The 23382-nt window shown below is 42.1% G+C and overlaps 1 protein-coding gene across 2 annotated transcripts in view; it reads right to left on the bottom strand.

Annotated features, from left to right (window-relative positions):
* Window positions 1–18218: 18218 nt before the first annotated feature.
* Window positions 18219–23382, bottom strand: part of SYT1 (synaptotagmin 1) — a gene marked incomplete at both ends in the record, with an annotated part of 130437 nt that continues 125273 nt past the window's right edge. For both annotated transcript variants that reach the window (XM_084272070.1, XM_084272069.1), the window contains 2 exons: window positions 18219–18425; window positions 22342–22475. In XM_084272070.1, coding sequence (XP_084128196.1) covers window positions 18219–18425; window positions 22342–22475 — 341 coding nt within the window. The remainder of the gene's footprint in view (window positions 18426–22341; window positions 22476–23382) is intronic.

Here is a 23382-nt window from a genome sequence, read left to right on the forward strand (position 1 = left end):
AATAAAGGCAATAGATCTGCTAGTCTTCAGTCTTTCCACAAAAGCTTCTCAACTCTGGCATTTTCTGTGTTTCATAATTCACGTTTAGTACTCAAGGGAACTAATGTTTCAGCTATCTAGGCACTGTAAACACTTCTCCCTGCTTCCCCATTCTTCCAAGTAGGGTAAAATGGTAGGAGGATTTGAAATGGGTATTTCTTAGAAGGCATGAGGTGCCTTTGATGATCCTCACTAAGACTGTTTTAATGGATTTTAGTGTTGCTGGAGAGCCGACTTTTTTGGAAAACATGCCCAGAACTTTGGATGGCCATTCTAGAGTCTGGCTTTAATATATTTCTAAATTAGGAATTAAAACCAGATGCAACGCAAGATTAATTAATCTCCATGTACTTTCCCTTGTCACCATGCAGGCCTCCCAAGAGAGCCCTATGCCAGAAAGCCAGGAAGAGGGCAGTAATTTTGTTGTAGAAAAACCTAAATCCCAGGTCTCCCCCCAAGTATAACCATATTAAATAGAGGAATCTGTTCAGCATTGTGTCACTACTTCTGTAGTAACTACAGAAAATGCTTATATGAAAATGCCTATATGGAAAAGCAATGGTAGGAAAGCATCCATGTTTCTAGCTTGTCTCTCTACAAGGTTTTCTTTCCTATTCAGGTAAGTTAGTATAGATACAACTATAAAATCCATTTTTTTTTCTTCAGTACATTTTTTTTTTCCTCAGTTGTTCTTTCTTTTCCCAAGTGAAATGAGTGGAGTCAGCTTGACGGAGCTAGCTAGCTTTCTGCAGATCAAGGGCATGTGATCTGTGTCCCATAGTTGGGAAACCACTGGTATTAAGTTGTTTATGAAATCTACTTCGGCAGCATGATGCACAGAGAAGGATGCCAGCCCTCAGGAGGGACCAGGCTGGGTGCAGTGCTAGAGAGTGAGGGGGCAAGAAATCACATGGCCTGCTTGACCACAGGCTGCTTAAATCCCTCAAACTCTGCCTGAAACACTGACCATTCTGTGCTGTTATTAATTGTCTCTGGTAACCCCGCTCTGGTCTCTGACTTGCTGCTGAGGAAACAGGATCATCTCTATCCAGGTTATTACTGGATTATGTGCATGCCAGATTGTGTTCAAAGGTGATATGAACTCCACCTGAAACCAACATTTTCATTTTCAATAGTCTGGTTACTCTTTAGACAGAGATATTTAGATCTCTCTGTTGAGACCTTTCAATTGGCTGTTTTCTCTTGCTGGCTCCTTCTTGGAGACCTTGTATGCACGCTCTTCCAGATACGGGGCTGGGCTGGGTCGAGAGAGGGCCAGGGCGGCTCGGGTAGAAATACATCAGGGCAGCACATGCTGGTACTTTCATGGGAAGGTGAAATCAGCCACCAGCAATTGCTCAGCAATTCACCTCTCAGAAGAAAGCAAAAGTGATGGCTGAGGGCTTTCTGAGGGAGCTGGAGCAGAGGCTTAGACAGGGAAAAAACGGAAAATCCAGTGGCAAACTGCTGCCTCTGTGAAAGGCCCAGCACTTCCTTCCCTGCTGCTGTGGCTGACAGGGACGTAGCTAAGTGGGGTGCTGGTGTGAAAAGCCTGCTCCCAAAGAGATGAGTTTGACTGCCCTTGATGCAGGGTGAGGTGAAAGGGGAGCTGTGTCCTGAGTGTGGAGCTAAGGTAGGCTCCCCTACCTTGGCATGGTAAGAGACCAAGGTACTTCTTCAGATCCAGGTATCCAACTCTATTTGTAGTGAAGTTTTCCATTTGAATTCTCATTCTGAAAAGGGAAATTTTGTTGTGAAATGGCCTTGATGGAGGCCAGGCTGTTTCACAAGGCCTTAAGAGACCAAAATATCCTGAATGAAAACTTGAATGTGGTGACTCTAGGTGTTGCAGTTACTTTCTTACACATTACAAATATCACAGTGTCTCTTCAAGCTGCTGTTCAGGATCATTTGCTGTATATCTCATCTGTATTTTTGCAGGCAGAAGTGCTATGGTAATTTTAACATCAGATATCCAAAATTTCAGAAGCTATGTAGAAATAAGAAAAGTAATAAAACAAACCAAAACCAAACCAACAAAACCTCCTCAAGCCTCAAACCCAAAGGAGCTTATCTCCATTGTTATTGAAAGGTAGCAGACTGCTTTTTAATAGAGGGACTTTGGCTTGTTAGTCATCATGTGGGCAAAACAATATGAACCCCACCTCTCCCGTCTGAAAAAAAGCCCTTGCAATTTAATTCAAGAGTAAAAGTTCATCATCTCTCTTTCTTCCTATGCAGAACATTTTAATGTAATTTGATTTCACAGAATGAAACAGAACAGTTCTGCCTAGTTCTTAGAAGCAGAGTCCTGAAGGTGTGTGAGCGCACCATGTGCTGCTCTCCCAGCCTCTGAATTCCTCAGGAGCCAGAGTTTGGATGAAGTCTTGTCTCTTGGCTGGTCTGTTTGCTTTCTCCCATTTTCAACATTCTTCCCTTGACCTGCAGTGTTAGTTTATGAAGTCTATTACAAATTCCAGTACTGCAGGTCAGTAGATGGAGTAGAGGTTTTAAGTAATTCCTGGCTGGTTTGGCATGGGGTAGATATGGGTGTGTAATAGAATCAGACTCAAGCTAGGTGTGGTTTATCTTGATTTTACTCAATTAAAGCAAAAAAATGACAAAGAAAAACATCCTAACAGAAGGGTAGTCGACTGCTGTGAGGCATGGGCAGTAAGAGCCATAGTTAATGTTACAGGAAACTTAAAACATGAATGAAGCCGCAGTATTAGAGCTGCATTTCCAAGATAATTGAAGCAGTATACATTCGTAAATAATTTTTGTAATCCATGGCTAAACAGTAAATGTTGCTCATTTCTAAGGCAATGAACATTTTCAAGTCTACTAGCCGCTGGGCAGAATTGAATCTGCACAAGTGGGTTGTTGTTGCTCCATTTGTCTCCCCAATACTCCATAAAGATTATGGATAGGTATAAGGAAATAGGAAAGAAGTCATAAAGAGTCTACTGGAGTAAAATCTGTATTAGTGAGAGCCAACACACTATAATCTTCAATGTCATAAACAATATACTGAACTACGGTCTATTCTTAGTAATCAATATCTTCTCTTGAGAGCCCTGCTCGGGAACCTGACAACAGTCAAACACATTTTACTCTGTGTTTCTTGGATAAAAAAGAGTTCTAATGAGTTGCTCTAAAATCTACTCGGCCGTTGCGGACTTTGCTCTGTCTCATGCAGGAATTGTAGCTTCAGGAAGTTGCAGTAACACGTATGGGACAGCTGTCATGCTCGAATCCCAGAACTGGGAAGGGTGTGGGGTTGGTGCTGGTATACCATGAGTATACCATGGGTATACATACAGTGGCACCTGTGCTGAAACACTCAGCTCTTCGTGGAATTAATCTCCCAAAGTATTGCAAGAGCTAGTGAGAGTAGATGAGAAAGGTATTTCTACTTTGAATTTCAATACATAACAGCACCAGAAACTTTGTTTTTTTTCCCAAATTGTCGTTTTCCTTAAGTATGACCTGATGTCGCGGCATCAGCTATCGCATCTGTTCCTGTCAGGTGCTTGTGGCTTGAGCGCCTCAGCCCCGCGGGTTCGGCTTGGCGAGGCACGGCCCTGCCGTTCCCGCGCCCCCGGTTCACGGTTCGCGCCTGACATCTCCTGGTAGCGCTTCCGTACTGCACGGCAGCCTAGGCCGCAGCTTGCCGGCGGCGTCCCAGGGCCCTGGAGCTGGGGAAAGAGCAACTGCTTTCGTGAAATCCTTGTACTACCGTCTCATAACCCTCAGAGTTGTGTTGTCCTTGTCTTCTGCTGCATGGCCTTATCTACTCACGCAGACTCTTGCCCGCAGTGTCTATTTGCGGTGATTCCGCCAGGTCTCCTTTGCAGAAGGGGGAGAGGAAGTGTTTTTAAAAAACAAGTATTGCATAGATAAGATGCGTTTTTAGCTGTATTGTGAGGTTTAATGGATTTTTAAAATGCATTCAGCGTCCAACTTTGGGACTACTGTCACAGAACAGCAAAGCTTCATAACAGTACGGGCTTTAGACTCCCATAAATTTAATTTCCTTAAGTAAAGCTTAAAAGCAATGGTTTTTGGATGCTAGACCTCTCATATTTCTCAGGAATTTACTGAGCTGCCACGCACATATATCGAAGCAGTGGGAAGATAGGTATGTGTTTAAATTAAAAGAAGCTGACCGGTTTGTTTACAGAAATTACATTCTAGTCCTTCATCTCCATTCCTCTCTGCATTCCTTTCATTCAGAGGCTCAGACTGTTTACATGGTCCGCTTCCCTGGCGTTAAGCTGAACTCTGGAGAGAAAGATGATTTCTCCAAAGAGGTCTACTTGGGAAACTCCCCCTCAGATGAATGGGCTGTGTGGAGAGCTGCTGGGAATTTAAAGCCCGAAACTGGCAGCATTAGTGTGGGGTGTTTGGCAGCAGTCCTGAAACAGGGGCTGCTGCTTGTGCTCCAGATGCCTGCTTGCTTCTTAACGTGGTTGAGGATATGGCGTCCTTAGGCCCAGGACACGCCGTAGCGGTTTACTTGCTGTGTCCGTTCCTTGAATTTCTTTAGAGTAAACAAAACAACCCTTTTCAAACACTTTTTCCTCCCAACTTTCGACTTCTTGAGCAGGCAGGCCCAGCCAGAGCTTGGTGTGGTTCCCTCTGTTTCCGTCAGCTCCAACACTCTCCTGCAGTGCAGCCCACAGCAAGAAGGCATCAGGCCTGCTTGCAGGGCCTTTCAAGATTGTATGAATCCCTAGATTGTGTGCATATAAGTAAGACATCCAATTTTCTCATTTTCTTTCCTTTGGGCACCACTGATTTTCCAGTGCTCTCCCTGCATGCATTAGCCTGATGGAACTGTTACGTTCCTGTAAGGTCTTCATCCCTTGACACTATGTTTGGTCTTCAGAGCTCTTTGTGATAGAAGCACTTGCCATGTCGTTTCAAAAATTGTGTTTCTTTTTCCCCTTGCTGTCTGGCTTCCTGAAATGTCCTTGAACACCTTGTGAAGATTGTTCAGAACATGCTCCTCACAGAGACCTGGAGCTTTCTCCTCAGACAAGGTTATGCCTGAAATGAAATTACCGAGACAACAGAGTCACGGCTGAGCATTTCAAAGCACCTTTAGCTGCTGTCGCCCTTTTTTTGTGCTGGGTCTGGTTTGAGTACAGCCTACAAGGCACAGAAACCATTGGCCCTAAAATCCAAAGCTGAGATAATACCCTCACCTACTAGAAGGATAATCCAGCTCCTCTCTCTCCCTATTATTCTGACATGGTTTTGATCAGATTGATGTGACGAGCACTTCGTGAGGTTTTACAGCTCTTGCCACAGTCCGACATGACATGAACTTAAAATTAAGAGATTGTGCTCTGCTGAAGCACAGAACGGGGCCTGCACCAAGGGCAGTCCTTAAACTGCTGTACAATTTCTTCAAAGTGAAGTGCCAGAATAATGCTTTGTCCTCTGCAGGGTCAGCTTGTCAGAGGGCACCTTTGAATGGTTTGGGAGAGATTTATTTTGAAACCATGTTTAAAATGAGGTGCCCACTTCCATCTCCCTGCATGACCACTGGGTGCCTGAACTCCCAGGCGCAGTCGCTGGAGCTCAGTGCCTCTCCCTAATGTATGCACCCACTGCCTTGCACCTGCAATTGATGTTACATTGCTCAAATCCTTGCTGTCTATACTTGGAATTAAGCACCCAGGTGCACTTGTATATAGTGCAGTATGTTGATATCTATACTCAGATGCCTTAAGCTGAATTCCTACCCCATTATGAAGTGCAGTTGATTTTGCAGCATCCAGAAGTACCTGCGTTTTTAAAAGAAAGTCTGTTCCCAATAGCTTTCCTTGAAAAATCATTTCAGTTCTGTGCAGTCAGTGGGCAGCCTGGTTAGAAATAGAGTCCTCTTCCATTGTATGGAAAACAGACTTTAAAAATAATTTGTAAATATATTTTATTAATGAATACATTTAAAAGCATTCATAACTATAGCTTCTGGACACTCAAAACAGTACCAGTACAGCTCCAGCATTCACCCTCGGACTGAAGAATTTTCTGATAGATGGAATACATTAATTTCTATCAGAATATTCAACAGGCTACTGAACAGCTTGAAAAAATCTTCCTCCTTTATGAAAAATGAAATCTCTGGTCAGGCAGTTTCCATGGCTGCATATGTAGATATATAGAAAATGTATTTCCCTTCATTTTTTTTTGTATGCTGTGCTTTACAGTTGAGGTTTGGGGATTTTTTATATATTTACAGTTAGTAAGGAGGAAGAAATAAGCAAGGTGTTGATTTGAGTGCCTCTCAAGTTGAAAAAGAATGAGAAAAAGAGGAATGGTTTTAGTCCTCAGTAATGGTTGGTGATTCTGAAGAGCCACATCTTCTGTGTGCCTGCCAGGTTGGGAAACCCTGCGCAATCCTGCAGTTAACACACCTGGGTCACTCGCTGCTTTCCTTGTGTTCCACAAAGTGGAGCTACAGCTGCACTAAGAGAAAGGAATGTGAAAAAAACTGATTGAAGCATAAGGAAATAATATTCTGCACTGGGGGAAAAAAAAAAAAGAGAAAGAAAAAGTTGAAGCTTGACAGCTGAAAGTGAAGGAGAGATAATTCATCAATCTAGCTTTGCAATGCTCTAGATCCAGAAATCATAGAGGCTTCTCATCTTAATCCATCTTGAGTGAGCAATGAAGTGCGTGTACTGCTTGCACATGGCATACTCTTTTCTTTTTTTTAACCTTGGAACAATTCTTGCTGGGAGTGGTAGGATATATTCCTTGTGGGAGACAATGGTTGGTTTTCAAAACAATGGTTCCATTTACAGGTAGAAACCCGTGGTGGCATATACCACATCACTGAGCAGCAGTGACTGGTTTCTACCCTCCACAAGATACTGCACAAGCAGCTTTGTGGCATCTGAAAACTCTTCAGTGATACTTTACGGTCGAGTGAGAGTGTCCAGATATTCTTCATGCTGAGCTGCCTGAGGACGAAAGCTCTAATCGCTGCTGCAGCCCTCTGTGGTGTATTACTGACCTCAGCTCAAATAACTGGCATTCGATTTCTGCCTACAGAAGAAGAATAATAACACTCATTACTGAAATAATGATTTAGATATGATGCTCAAGGTTTATACAGCACACTGAAAAAACAGAGTTGTTTGAGTTCCTCATTATGGCATTAACAGTGTTGTTAACATATAATCCTGTTGCATACTGCCTGTAACACGCTCTTCTTCAGATTCTCAGAGAATTAAATATTCCTGTTTCCTAGTTACATACGTGGAAACAGAGGTAGCAGAAAGGTGAAGTAAATTACATAAGATTCCCTGAAAAAAAAAAAAAGAAAAAAAAAAAAGAAGAAAAGCCTGTCACAAGTAGAACACAATCATCACAATGTAGCAATTCTGCTAGTCAGGCCAGCAATTACTTAATTAGCTCCTAAACACAGGAGAAGTTCAATTAACTAGGGTGGCAAGCCCAACAAAAAACCCAGCTGCAGCTGTGGTTGGGATCAGAGGTTTGGGAACTGCAGCCCTGGACTGCAGAGCAGAAGAGAAAATACAGGGTGCATCTAACTGTGGGATACGTATAAATGCAGTGTTTCAGTCAGTTTTTAGTGACAGAATCAGCACAGGAGGGGGATCAGCCATGCCTGTGCATAAGTTGATGCTCACTGTTGTAAAGGTGATGTGGTGGTTTGACCCTGGCTGGGGGTCAGACACCCACCAAAGTTTCTCTGTCACTCCCATTTTCACCCGGACAGGACTCACTCCCCCTTCTCCACCAGAACCCAGCCACACAAAACTACAGCAGGTGAGAAGCTCAGGGAGGTTATACTAACCCTCTGGTGCAGCTGGAGGGTGAGGGATGGTGACTGATGGGACTAATGCTGGACATCCCTAAAGTATGGATGTTCTGCTTCCTTGCTGTTTTGTTTACCAGTAAATGCACCAGTTCCCTTCTATGCCTTTTATGCCAAGTAGGGAAGAAGGAAAGGCAAAAGGGGCTGGTGCAAAACCCAGTTCTGCTCAAGGTGAAGTCCCTGTCTGCCCTGTTGGCAGGACCTTCCTCATTTTGCCCTGTGGTTCTGGTGATGGGGACCCTTGAGTCTTTGCTGCAGGCATTGTGCCCAGTTCCTGGGCACCCTGTTCCAGCTTTTGACAACCCTTCTAATGAAGAAATTTCTCCTAATATGCAACCTGAACCTTCCCTGGCACAACTTGAGGCCATTTCTTCTCATCCTATCCCTTGTTACTTGGGATAGCTTCCTTTCAGGTAGTTGTAGAGGGCGACAAGGTTTAGCCTCCTCCAGGCTAAATGACCCTCAGCCACTCTTCATCAGACTTGTTCTCCAGCCCCTTCACCAGCTTCACAGTCCTCTTCTGGACCCACAAGCAGTTATTTCATGGTATTACCCAGATCAGTAATTGCCAAAGCGCTGGGATTTTTCGCCTCCCTGGTGAGTACCCTGTGGCTGTGTTATCAGGCATGTGTTGAATCATGTTGCATAGCAAGGAGGGGACCGTGTTGCTGCTAATAAGACCAAATAGGCTCCACGGATAACTGTTTCAGATAATTAACAGGATCAAATGTTTTCATATGTTCTAAGTACTTCAGATGAAAAGGATACAATCTTTGCAGTATTTTGAAAGCTGATCTAGCTCTGAAAACCCGTGTCACAGTAAGTGGCTGTTCTACAGCGTGGAAATACATTGTTAATAAGGTGATCAGGAAATGTCATTAATCTTTTCTCACTTTGCTGGGGGTTTTTTAGGTTTGGGTTTTTTTGTTGGTTTTTGTTTTTTTTTTTTCACTCTAAGGAAGAGTACAGCAACCTTTAAGGATACTGAAAATCCAGACAGCTTTTGAGTGAGATGACTTGGCTGATGATAATATGATTACTTAGCAGATTGTATCAACGGTGACTTTGGATTTGCAATGTTTAAAGCCAGGGATCTTGAAGCCCTTTGCTGTGGCTTTGAGATGTCTACAGCTAACGTATGCAGTATAGTCATACCTGGGTGCCCAAACTGTGGATCAGAAGTCTGTGTGCTGCAAACCAAGGGAAAAGAAGTCGAACATAGTGACAGCATGAGCATAAATGAAGTGGTAAAGTGTGGTATATTCCATGTAATACACTTATCAAGGAATGGCGTGCACATGTGGAGGAAACCTACTCTTGTTGGGGTTCTGAGGAACACAGTGTGCCAGTGAGTGTTCGTGTTTAACAGCTGCTAGTCAAGGAACGTGGTGTGTAATGGTGTGGGGACATGAAATACTCTGTGGTGAAGGAACACCTCATCTATCCTTGAACATATCGAGTGTGAGAGGATTTATGGAGCTGTCACCCAGGAGATAACGAATGCACACCCATACAGAAGAAAGAAAAGATACTATAAAACCGTTGGCCTGACTAGTGGGAAAATGAAGGAGTTCCCTGGTAGCTAATGCTTTTAACCTGCTTATGCTTTCCATGCCTCTTAAGATCTAAGTTCTAGTGAAGTTTACTTTTATTTCACCCATGCTGACATTCTGCTTAATGTTTGCTGTCTGCTCTGTATCGCATAAATTTTACCTCTTAAGATAACTGCGAGTGGGTACGGGATAGTGGTGAGACCAGGAGTTTGCACCTCCATGGGATGCCTTAAAGAGGGACTGTGAGTTGGTCGAAGTTGGCTCAAGAGTAGAGATGGTCCTTTTGAGCATGTGATCAGAGGAGAAGTATCTGTGCTGCCTACTTCAAACAAGGCTGGGAGGAGACAGGCTGAGGCTAATAAGCAGTTGGTATTGATTGTTCAGCTACCTTGGCTCTAATGAAACGGGCTTGCACTATGGCGCTAGGCAGAGCGTTCGCTCTCTCTTAGGGGAAGGGGTACAGGAGTTTTGATGAAGGCACTTGAGATGATGAAAGTCGTGGTGGGAACTGATTTAAAATTTCTGGCACAGGGAAATAAAAAAGCCCTTGGTCTTGCTCAGTCCATCACATTTCTTCTCCACCAAAAGTGCTACTACAGTTGTTTGAAGTGCTGGTATGACTCATCACTGCTAATAAGGTATAGAATGAGATCGGGGAAAAAAAGTATACTTTACTGCTGCACATGTACAGAAAGGAGCTACATTGTGGGAAGCAATTAAATACTGTAGCATCTTTGTAATTTTTACTCTGAAACCAGCATTAAGTGGTTGCAAAGGCTTGTGCAACTCAGTGGTTTCCCCTGACCCCGTGTTCCTAAGAGATTGTTAGGCACCGTTTGTCGCAGAGTGGTTGAATAAACTTTGGAAAGGAAAGTTGGCTGAGCAGGAGTGGAGGAAGGGAAGCGTGAGAAGAATCAACAACAGAACAGCTTGTGCTCAGCAGGATTAGGGAACCCAGTAAATACAACATAAACAGTAGCAAACATGGGATCAGAAGTTTAGTTAGAAGGGAACCCATGGATCTGTTGACATAACAATGACATACATGGTGGAAGACAAAACCAAGTAGGGTCACATGGGCTGGGGCAGCATGGCAAGACCCAAAGATTTGGTCCCCTGATCTGCAAGTGCCTTCTTGCATTTTTGCCAATTTATTCCCCTGTGTTACCAGTACTTTAAAAACCATCAGCTGGAGAAGCTTGCCTGCTTTTCTTGCTTGCTGTTGTTGCATTACTAATTATTGCAGATTTAATTATGGTCACGGTGCTCAAACTTTTCAGGCAGCTATTTGTTTGTGTTAAATCTGAGAAGTGAGAGCATTAACTAATTCTCCTCATGACAGGTTTGGAGTGGGAGATGTAATTCTTTGTTTGGGGAAAAAAGGCTCTTCGTAGAGGCATGGAGCAAAGCAACAACACCAACCTGAATTTTCTCAGGTTTTTATTCTGGAGGCTTGGAAGCCTCACATATCTGTAGCTAGGTACTTTTTCTCTAGTATAGTAGAAGTCTGTAGGCAGGATACATTTTCATTCATTCCTGCATTTATTTTTCTGTTCTTTTATGTCTTCTGTTTCCCTCAAGATTGACTCTTTTAAGATTTCATTTTCACAGCCCTACTAAAGGCTGTCTCAATTCCTTTTTATACACCTGTTTTTGAGCTACAAAGACTTACCTTTTCAGCTGTACTGGAGAGCTTTTTAGTCCATACCAGGTCATATGACAGCTTTTAATGGGGTAGTATTTTCCAGTTTTCCAGTAGATAATTTCCAAGGCTTAGTTTGATCTTTGAAAAGCACTTTGAGACGTTTGTATGGCAGGTCCTGTGTCTCAGTGGCAGTAGTCACTCTAATGGAGAAATGCCCTTATGAAGTCAGGAAGCACCTTGGCGTTTCAACGTGGTGCTGCACTGGGACATGTCAACATATTCTGTGGATGTGTGAAGTATGTCTACAACCAAACATATTGCAAATAACATATATGAAGTCTAAATATGTAAATGAGGATGGTATCTTAAACATCCTTTGTTTTTTCCCACTTCATTAAAGGCCCTCATGACATTCTTAGACTACTATAAACCTATTTTTCTGTCAGGAATTCCCCTACCAAAAAGAGGTTCTGCCTTTATTTTCCTCAATAGCTTGACCAGCTCTCCTACCTTCTCTTTTCATTGGAGACCTGCTTTACAGACATTTTTTTACTACTGTTCACAAGTCTCTCTGGAATATTTCGGGGATCAATAACATTTCGGTTCAAGTGCCTCTTCTGGGTACTTGGTTCTTAATAGATGAAAGTAGAGATGGCCTCATAGTTTACATCTGTTCCAGCTGAAACAATTTTACACCACTGGTAGATTTTGTCAAATCATTCCTTTGCTTCCTGGATCAATAACTAAATATCCAGTCACAACAATGAACAACTTAGCATCCCACCCTTAATCTTACACTATGTTGAAATGTGACCATTTAATCTTCATTTAATTCATGAAAAAGACTCTAGGAGTCACTCCAATTACTTGATTTCCTAGATAGCCTTCCATCAGGGCTTTTCTGTATCAGTCACTGTCAGATCATGGTGTGTGGCTGAAGAGAAGTGAGTGAAGCTTTAAGGTTGGTGAAGCAAGAAATTAAAGCCAATTAAACAATTCAGCCACTTAGTATAAATTTTGAAGAACTGGCGTAGATGTTCTTAAGTGAGGTGAAAATAGGGGCAACCTTGTACAGGAAAGGAAGAAAATATATGAAAGTCATTAGTTTCTGTGACATTCACAGAGTCAATCTCCAAAAAAAATGGTTTAATAATATTGCCAGTTTTGTGAAGGGAAAAACCCACCCTTTCTTGAGCGGGATGCAAGTTACTGAGCCTCAGCCTGTCTTTCACAGAGCGAGAGGCTGGTGACGTTTCTGACTAAGTGTGAAATAATTGACATCAGCATTGCATTCCAGGTTCCAACCTGTCAGGCATTCAATCAGGATTTACAGCCAGAGATCCTCCTCCTTGTGATGAATAGTCCAAGGGAGAAGACAAATATAGCCTAAGCCCAATCTGGAGCTCTTCAATGACAGATCCATGTCAGGGTTTTGGAACTACCTCTTGGTGCTGGTGCGTGCTGCTGCTGCTGTTTAGGAAAGAGTAATGAAACCTTCTAGGCTGAGGTATGGAGTATGTGAATGCAGAAAATACAAGGAGAGCTCCCTGAGCTCTGGGAGATTGTGAACAAAATTAGGGAGGTTTATGCTGGGTGGTGGGACCCATGATTAATGGAGCAGAGAACATTTTGCTACTTTGGTGCATTGGTCCTTTATGAGCAAAACCTGATGTCGGCTCTATTTGGTGTATAACATCAGAGCATCGCCCACTGTGTGCTTTCTTTGTTGTAAGTAATAAGAGAGTGTACAAAGATATGAAATGGTTGACTGAAATTAAATGTGAGCTGTCAAACTGATGAGACTGATTCTGTCAGAAGATGAAACTCTTTTGTTTTAGTTTTGGGGTTGTTTTTTTTTTTTTTTTTTTTTTTTTTTTGGTCAAAAATGGCTGTTCAAAATCTCAGTGTGCTCTTGCACAGTGCATGCACAGAACAAAAAGACTGTACTACCTACCCCCCTCCACCTTCACCCCAAAAGCCTGGAAGGACTGTTTTAACTTCCCTAACCTATTTGGCCTCTTCAGAAACTCCATTAATAATGTTGAGATCATCCCCTGGTTTGTAGAGCTTTATGTTGAATAATCATGAAATAAATTTCTCTGTATGACCCTTGTGTCTGAAAATATTTCTGCAGGTGACAGTCAGAAAGTTAAAGTCTTCTCTGTGCTAGTTTGGCACGTACTTTTGGAACGACTTTTTAGTGCAGTATTAAAAAATGTCTATATTGAATATGAAGAGATTTATTGCATATAAGGTAAATGTAATTAAGACTGGGCAGAAGTTCTTGTGGTATGTATGGAAATGCCTGGATGAACTGACACTGAAAAGAGGGGCTGGAAGTAAATTTGGTAGATGTATGGTCCGAAGGGCAGGCCAGTATGCGTGTAAGGAACTGAACTGGCAGACTGGAGTGCAAATGCTAATGCATAAATATGTAAGGGAATTGACTGTTAGAGTAATCAGAAAATATAATGTTCTAATTTTTGCTTTGCATAACTAACAGACAATTAACTTTCATTGACTCATGATGTGAAAAGTGATCGAGAGATGTAGATCCTTTTCTTTGGTAACAGTCTGTCAGTTGGGAAGAATGTTTTTCTTGATAGTTGATTAGGGGTTAAATGAGCTGAATAAAATTGGCAATTTTTGCTGCTTTCCTCACTCAGTATAACAGCTATTATATGAAGCATTTTTCCTTACATTAATTGTAAGGCTTTAACTAATTAGCCCTGTTGGAAGAACTAGTTTTGATTGGCAAAGAAGTTCTTTCGGTGTTCCCAAGATGTTCAAGAATGGCTGGTGCATATAGAACATGGAACAAAGTATTTTTATTTATTGACTTTGATAGATTTGGGTCTGCATACAGCCAAATCGCTCCTCTTAGGGAAGTATGTGCTTGCTTTGCTTGTGCAACAGCTTTAGATGGCAATGAAGGGAGCAGCAGCATGTCATACCTGCATGATGTGGTACCTGCCTGTACCTTTGGGACCTACATCGCGCCACCGGACCATTACTTTAGCTCCTGCAGACCTAGCAGGCATCACTTCACAGCAGATCTGTAAAGCCATGGATGCAGACTCTAGCCATTGAAACTTTTGGAAGACCAGCTGCTCTCCAAGTTACTAGGCCCACCAGGAGATGTTGACCTGCCTCCACTCATGGAGAGTGGCATCACTCTCTTTGGTGCTCGTTGACTCTAGATGTGGGGGGAAAAACAAAAGCTGGGAGAAACGAGGGGAATGTCTGAGCAGTGGGAATAGGGAAAAGGGTAAACCCTGAAAATCTTTACTATGAGCTCTAATTTGTAGTAAGGTCTTGTGTAAGTAAGGGCTGTGGTTAAACTGGTGTGTATCCATAATTACCACAGTGTGGTTCCTGAAGGGATTTGGCCTGTTTCTTCTGAGACTGGGGAAAGAGCAGGGATATGTCTGTGAGAAGCGGTTACATAAAGCAAACATGACTTCAGGTTTGGGTTGGGGTTGTTTTGATCTGTTTCTCCTCATAGGCTTAGGAACTTAATTTGTTTCATAGCATAATGTTTTTCAACCATTTCTTTGTTTGAGGATTCACATCCTCCCACACCTCCCCCCATACAGATTAAGCTCTTATTAAATGATCTTTAGTCTGCAAGAAGGTTGATTTTTATGGCCAGCTGAGAAGTAGCTCTTGAATGCAGGCTAAAATATACTCTCTCTCTCTCTCTCTCTCCAAATGAAAACTTCCACCACAGCTCTAATGCGATGGGCTTGAAGAATACTGATGCGTAGGGAACTACTTGAAGCTTTTGTTGCGGTATAGAAACTAGTCCATGTTTTGATAGTGAATGGTGTTTCTGGAGGTAAATTATCAGGCTCCTTGGGAAAACTGGGTAGTAGTTCTTCATCTGCAATAGTGATGGAGACTTCATCTACTGGCTGTGACTGTCTTACAGTGAGTGGCCCGCGCTGATGAAAGCAGCTTTTCACAGCCCCTTGGAAAGTGCGGCGCCGTTACGCTTGCAATACTCTGAAGTTTATGACTGTGCTAAAGTCCCAGAGTGAAACGCCTTTCCAAAACTTTAGATTAAAAGAGAAACACTAGAACATCAACAGGAAATAAAACATTTTTATTGAATATCTGTGTAATATGTATGTTATTTTAACGACAATTGGAAAACTCTACCGTGGGAAGTCACTACACAAAGTGAAACAAAATATAAACCACCTCATCAAAAATGAAGGTAAAATACGGCTAAAGTTGTCAGCTCGCGGGCCACGAGCGATATGGCAGGATAAAACACCCCAAACATTTCTACAAGATACAGAGAAAACCCACACAGAGAAACACTCAAGCAGGCAGTAAATATACACAAAGGCAACTAGGATCTTTCTACAGCATCAGATTCTAATACTTCACACAGCTTTGTCAGAAAGGTACATGTGGCTTCTTTGAGGATGAAAATGTCATCTCGGTCACATGGCAGGTTCAGTCTCTGAGAATCATTGTACCTTACAAACCAGTTCTACGGTGACGTTCAGTCTGGCAGTGTAGGAAGAGAAAACGATCAAGAATACCTTAACACAATGAGTCAGTCCTGGCAGTTTGAACCTGCAGCTATCCTGAATGAACAACTGAAAGTTGGAGACCATGAAGCTCTTAGGCTGGAAAGCTGACTGTCCACTACTTCTCTTTGGTGGGGTTTGGTCCTTAAAGTTAAGATTTTAAAGTATTCCAGCTTGATGCTTTGCATGTATGCGTGCCTGTTTCTATCAGAAAATGTCTCACTTGTGTTTTTTCCATGTTTCATGTAAAAAAGAAAGAAAATGGGTCTTGCTATTCTCACTTTTGGAGGTGGGGAGAGACCTAGGCTTTTCACAGAATTGTAGGGGTTGGAAGGGACCTCCAGAGATCATTGAGTCCAACCCACCTGCCACAGCAGGTTCTTTAGGACAGGTCACACAGATTCTTTGCCGCCTCTTTTACCCCCCCTCTGTGTACTCAAAAAGGTGCTTGGCTGTTGCTGCACTGACCTGTCCGAGTGTTGCACCTCTCCCAGAAGCAGAACCTTGTGGGGTGGGGTGGGGGCTGTGGGATTTTGGTTTCAGTACACGGTTCTCTGATTACATTCATCTCTGTTTTCCGTAGTTTCTTTCGGATACAATCAGCAAGGATATTAATGGCCAACCTCTCATGCCTCCCTCCAAAAGGTGTAGCGTTTCCACATTTCTGGGGTAGTTTGCATGGCTGAAAGTAATGAGCTCTTCAAAGCATTATAGATATATTCACAGCTTGGAAAGATAAGCAAGGGGCCTCAAAGGACGGTACATGAGATAGAAGTGATGCCCTAAATGACTTGATGAGATGGTACAAGCTAAGATGACATGCTGGCTAGCCATCAGATGACTATCTACATTAAAGCGGCGGAGGGTGAGGGAGAGGGAGGTTGGAAGTGTAGAGTATTGCACAGGGCTTGACAAAATGCTGCGTGGTCAACCCATTCAGTATAGCATCCTTGTTCCCTGCATAGCCCTCCAGTTCTAAATTGGTCCATAATAACTAGAACTGCTTGTGCTATGCATTCCTTCGGCAGTGCAGTAGAAGGGAATGGCAGTATTATTACAATATCACTACGGAATAAATTGATTGCTATCCACTGAGAAAACTACATTTCTAAGCACACACGGCAGTCACAGTGATACACAGAGCAGTCTTTCAAGACTCTTATGGAATGACTAATAGCTTCATAATAGTGCCATTTACTACATAATAACATTGAAAACATTTAAAAACTCCTCCTGAAACGAGCATCTAGTATACAGAAGAGGTTGCTTCAGTTTTCTAGAACTTGTTCTTTGTTTTCACTTTTTTTTTTTTAAAGGACAAATTAAAACTTAAGTATAAATAGTATATAAAAGGTCACTAGCTGTTCTCTTTTGGCTTACTTTGAAGTGCATTTAGAACTATGGCTAAATTTTGTCATCTTCTGATGGGATTACAATACTGTCTGTTTACCATGAAACTATTTCGTATAATAAACTCACACGGCTGTGTCTAAAAAATATTCTGCATTCCTTCTAATCTGAGTTAGTATAATAAAATATTTTGTTACAAAGTCTAATGTGCAAACTCATTATAATGTGAAGTCGTGGATGGAATTCACAGTATGCAAATTTTGTATAAAGGTGATAATGGAGAGCTACTCTTGTTTTCGTGGCAGCATGTCGCGACTGCTGCGTCTCGCCCCTCCCTTCCCCGCCCCCCCCTCCCTGCACAACCTCTGCAATGGTCTTACTTGTTGTATGTCAGATGAAACCGTTGCCTCCTATGGAACTGCTTCCTCAACTTTCAATCTAAAGCCATTTCAGCTCGTTATGTGTTTCCTTTGGAATATATACAAAAGGATTGTATCCTGGCTTCTGGCTACGTCTCCTTGAGGTCAGCCACGGAGCTGCTCAGATCATGCTAAGTTGCCTGTGAAAGAAGTCTACCCAATCGGATTTGCCCCTCCAAGATTCACTGTGGACGCATAGTGTGTTATTAGGATGGTCCAGTTGAAAGCTCAGATTTAAGTTGTCCTTTAAGATGTCAGTGTAACACTACTAGTGCCTTACAAGTTGGAATTTTTTGTTTTTTTCTGGAATGCAGACGATACAATAGTTACCCTATAATATATTATCAGCTCTCCTATATCTCAGTCAATTTACATAATTTAAAATAGAACATCTTATTAAAAACATCTAGATATACACAGATTAGGAAACGCTTACAACATACAAATACACAAACTAGAAATAAATTCTCAGCATACTGGTGTATATATACAACTGTGTGATACAATAAATAATTTCTGTCATGCTCTATCTACACATCATATTGCTTAAAAGAAGAGTAGATTGGGGGGCAGTGGTGAAATGAAGCGCCTTTAGAGGGCTTTCTACATTTAAATTTGTGCAAATTAAAATGGGAATTTAAAAGTACAACCGATCTCTGTCAGGAACACATGGCTGGAAATGAAAGGACCCATATTACTGAGGTATTTACAGATACTGGCTAAAGAGCACTATGTGGGCAAATGCAGAAAGGCTTCTTTCTTCTTCTTCTTCTTCTTCTTCTTCTTCTTTTTTATAATTTAATTTTATTTGATTTACTTCTTGACTGCCAGCATGGCATCTACCTCCTCCTCGGGCTGTAAGGTGTGCCACTGTGCAATGGGCCGCCGAGGGTTGGCCAACATGTCTGACCAATGCCGCAGCTCCGCTCCGGTGCTGTTGTAGCCCACAAAGACTTTCCCGATGGCATCGTTCTTGCCAATCTTGTCATAGTCCAAAACAGTCACAACAATTTGCACTTTCTACAATGAGATAGAGAAAGAGCAGTGAGCATGACAGCGAGGGGAAGGTGGGCACGGGTAAATCTCAGGACAGACAGTGACAATGGAGACTCCACGTACACAAAGGGGGGTAAGTGTGTGACAGCCAGAGCAGGTTCCCCCAGCCAGAAGTAAATTCAAACTTTTGTCTTTGCTTGTTGTGAGCAAATAAAATTAGGTTCACAACCTCTCTAACTTGAAATTTGCCCCTTTTCTTTGAAGAGCGTCATATGGTAATCTAGGTTGAGGTTTGGGTATTTTTCCCCCTTAAACAGATTAACAACCCATGGTTTACTTTTTTTGTTATTGAGGATTGACTGCCAGAAGCCTGTAGGGCTAAGAGTGAGATCCTAAGGTAAACTAAACCACATGTAGTCAATTTAACACATGTTGCTTATGTAAATGAGTAAAAATTAGGTAAAATTCAGAAATGTCTCTACTCCCAAGTTAATGTCTGCCATGTTGTACTCTCTGTACATTGCTTTTCTGCTTCTAAATGACTCTTACCCTTCCATCCCACATGCCAATCGGTTACTTTCAGATGAATTGTGAAGATAGCCCTTACAGTTGCTACATACACATGTGGACTCGTTTATGTGCACACACACACACACACACACATATGTATATACTGTGTGTATTATATACTTTTATACAGGAGTCAAGGAAACCATCTGCATGCTCAGGGGAGCTGGAAAGACATATAAACCCCAGTGCTGTGGGGCTGACACACAGGCTGTGACTGTGACTGAGCAGGTGTTAGTATATCACTTCTGCTATGGGAACGGTGACCTCTGGAAAAGAGATTTAAACTATTCCCACAAAACCTGCGCAAACCCACCTGCTCATGTCCCATTCACTTAGACTGGGGCGCGCTGGGAGGTGATCTTCAAGTCAGGCAGTTGTGTATGCATTTGTGTGCATCAGGTCATTGATGACCTGTCCATCAGGTCATTAATATTTGTGAAAAGAGCACAAGCAGCTCTTCCCTCAGTTAGAGAGGCGTTCTTCCCCAATAGCACCTAAGGTGTTAACAGCCTTGGGATGATTTTACTAAGCTGCAAACGCGTCTCCTTAAGGAGGTTTGTTTTTCCCACTGCAAATACACACAGCCCCTTACTCCAGTGCGAGCTTCCTGAATTGAAGGAAGAAATGCCCCGAAACACATTCCTTCCAGAAAAATCTTTTATTATTAAGTTTTTAAATTTAAGGCTTTAAATACGTGTAACAACCTGGATTTTTTACTAGAATGACTAATTTCAATGCTTGCTTGTAATAGAATTATCGTTTAAAAGTAACTGCTGCTTCTAAGCATGTCTGTAACACCAGGCTCATGAGGTGTATTTATTCTACAGAGTCCCTTCCCTTACCAGACTGTACAATTCAGAGAAAGAGATGATTCCAACAGGCACTAAAGTATTTATATAGTTGCTGATGACAAAAGTGTACCTCAAACTCAAGGCACTCTCTCCCCAGAGCACTCACTATAAAAGGCTATATCCCGAAACATGTATTTCTACATGCCAAAATGATGTTTCAGTGTTGCTGTTTGCAATATGCTGACTTTAAATGTTGATGGTACCTCCCCAAATGAACATTTATGTTTTAGATGCATTGCACAATCACAGATATAAAGATTAAGCGTGAGACTATTATTTTATGATACAAAAAAAAGCTGCCTGCTGTACCTAGAAGCTTAGGGGTTAGTTACTGCTGGATATTTTTGGTGTTAATCATAAGACAACAATGACACTGCAAACAAAAGACCCTTTTCCTTGCTCTGTAAAGATGTAGGAACAGCTTGCTCAGATGATTAGTTCTGACACGACTTTCACCTCATGGCCTCTGGCTTGAACCCACAGAGAAATGTGAACATTGTCTTTGTGGCACATATTAGAGGGAAACCTGCACTGCAAAACCAAACAGGTGCCAGCAGAAAGCACCACCTCTGCTAAAAACACTTGGAATAGCAGTTTCCTCACTGTGACCAGGCATTCCTAGGACTGAAAGGGCCTGAAGACATTGCTACCTACAGAGGCAATCTGTCTTGAAAACAGCACAACACATGCTTGATCTGCCTGGAGCAACAGGATTTGACCTCCTAGCGGTGTCCCCCCATTACCTTTCAAGACATCACCATATTTTCCCACTTATGAGCTAGAATCCATATTCATTATTAAATTGTTGAAAATGTTAATGTTTGGTCCATTTTAAATTACAATGGTATGCTGCTATTGAGCTGCTTACCACCCTCCCTTGTTTTTACTCTCTAACCATCCCAAAACTTGTATAACCATTGTTGTTTTTATTTGACTGTAGAAGTTTGCTTAATGACTTTTACATTAATTTACTCCAAGGCACGGTGATTCTCACCATATTAAGTCTAAATAACACTCTAAAATGTGTTTTGGTAATGAAGAAATCACTTCAGTAACCATAATGACATCACCTCTGAACATAGTCTTTTATAACTAACTCCAAAACACATTAGCATATAACCAAAGCCCATAATTACAGATTTTAAATTGATGTACTGAAGTGAATAGCTATAAAGTCATTCTAATAAACTTATGAAAAAAGTGCAAAATATTAAACTGCTAAACTGTGATACTTTTTAGAGCCTCTATATCCACCTTGCAAAACTGATTTAGAATTGGAAGGCAAAATGGTCAAATACCTACAGAATGCACCTACCCATGCCAAAGCTCAGATCTGGTAACTCACAGGTGCCCCATTCTAGCTCCCCAGTCCTATCCCAATTTGGAAATCAAGACATTTGATGCCTAAATTGCCAGAGAGGCTGAATTTGATTGATTTTTTTTTGGCCTTTGGGTCTTTGATGCTTGTTATGAGATTTTTCACAAGCACACAGACCAGTTTTCATTAAAATCAACGGGAATTAAACCCCACTTTTGGATTCCTAGAGTCCAGAGACACCTGTACATGCTGTGGGGCATGAAGAAACTACTGAATGGTAGGAATGATGTTGCACTCCCAACACAAGCCGTAGGCATGGGCAACAAGAGTACTTGCTTTAGACACTGAAGATAAAGGTTATTACGCATTTAGGGAGGGAATTAAATTGGATGTGGGTTTCCCATGTCTCCTGAGATAGTTAAGAAGACTTTCTCTTTCTCTCATCACTAAGAGATGATTTGCCTTCCTGTAGCCAGAGGTAGGCAACTGAGTCCCTGAAAAACAAAAATGACACGATGCCTTGTCCAGGTATTTTCTACTGCTACTGACTTCCAGTTTGCTGACTTCTGAGGTCTGTAATTTTAGGCACTGAGCTCTCCAGGAGTAGCACCTGGCCAAATTCTGGAGCTCCCCTGAGGTGCCAAGTAAACAGGCACTGCAGTACCGACTCCTGAAATTCTCAAATGTCTTTTTCCAATGAGCATAGGAATCACCAAAAAAGTTTTCATGGTGTAGGGAATAACTGAAAAAAAAATAATGAATTATGCATTTTGCTTAAGAGCAATACTGCAGTACTTTCAACAAACGGCCGATAAACGGCCAGGGAACACAAATGTGTTGAAATAAGTCAGGGAAAATGGCTATCTATGCCTTTTCTTTTCTTCCTCCTTTTTTTTTTTTTTTTCCTTTTGCTGGCACATTCCTTTGCTGTCTCCCTGTGGATTTTTTTTTTCCAGAATCCATTTCTGTTAACAGAAAATGTCAGTTATCCATTTCTCACTGATGAATCAAAGCTTCATAAGTACTGTGCATTTTATCATTTCCCTCTTGAAGCAGTCACACTCATCTAATGTGGCACAGGGCTGGCACCTAGGTGCTAATGAAGGCATGCACACGTGATAATTAACAAGATTCCTGTTAAATATTTATAAGGGCTGAGAAACGGAATGCAGAGGGAAGACAAAACACTGTTTGACATTACCTGAATTTGCTCGAATGGTACTTCAAAGCTGAAAGACTCGTTGTAGTAGGGATTCAGAGTGTTCTTCTTAATTGTAGTCTTTTTCTTCTTCAGCCTCTTACCATTCTGCATCAGGTGGATCTTCACATAGGGATCTAAGTAATCAAGAAAAGCAGAGCTAAGAAGGGTAGTTCAGTGTGTTATCTACAGATTTTTAATGGACTCGATGGAGAAAAAGAAAAACCTCTAGCAACAAACAACTTGTGTTTAAACAAAGTCTTAATTTCCACTGTAGAAAATCTCCTGTATCACTGCAAAGCATTCCTGACAGAAAAAAGGTATAAAACATTTACTGCATTATCTCCTTAACATTGCAAGGGATGGGTAATTTCCCACATAACTTTATTCCATTGCTCATTAACCATCCTGGAAACATTTTTATGTTAATATTGTTTATTTACTGCAAACATTTCTTGGCAATGGGGCTGTGGGGGGGTTTTCCCAAGAGCCCTGAGCACTCTCAAATGCACACACGGCAGGCACAGGGCAAGGGTGGCTGGCTGCTCTGAGACTGCCTGGCAGCTCTTCCCACTGCTCCTTGGGTGGGAGCTGCACCATGGTTTTCCCACCCTGTGACATCCCCAGCGGGCTGCGACTGGCACAGCGCAGCATCCATGGATGTGCTGTGTGGATGGATTGTGTGTCAGGAAGGGGCCTTTAAGTACCAGGCCTCTACCTGAGTGCTACATGCAGCTACAGTGAGGTGCGGGGCGTGGTGTGGGTATAACCTATGAATTGGCTTTGCTACCCTCTAATGAATTCCCATCGTTATGCTGTATGACCTCTGGTAGCTAAGGAACGGAACCGATCTGGTACCTAATTAGGTATTCCTCGTGCAAGCAAAACTCTCATGGATGTTACTGCCATGAAGTGGGACCTCAGTGGTTGTACTTTCAGTGGAAACGTTGCCTGCCTAACGGAACAGCGCTATCAGTCTTTAACCTGTTACAAGAGCCATGTTCCCCTTTAGAGAATAAACTGGCAGTTGTTCTTCATGGTGGT

Source organism: Gallinula chloropus (genome assembly GCF_964237585.1).
Source record: "Gallinula chloropus genome assembly, chromosome: 1".
NCBI classification, from domain to species: domain Eukaryota; kingdom Metazoa; phylum Chordata; class Aves; order Gruiformes; family Rallidae; genus Gallinula; species Gallinula chloropus.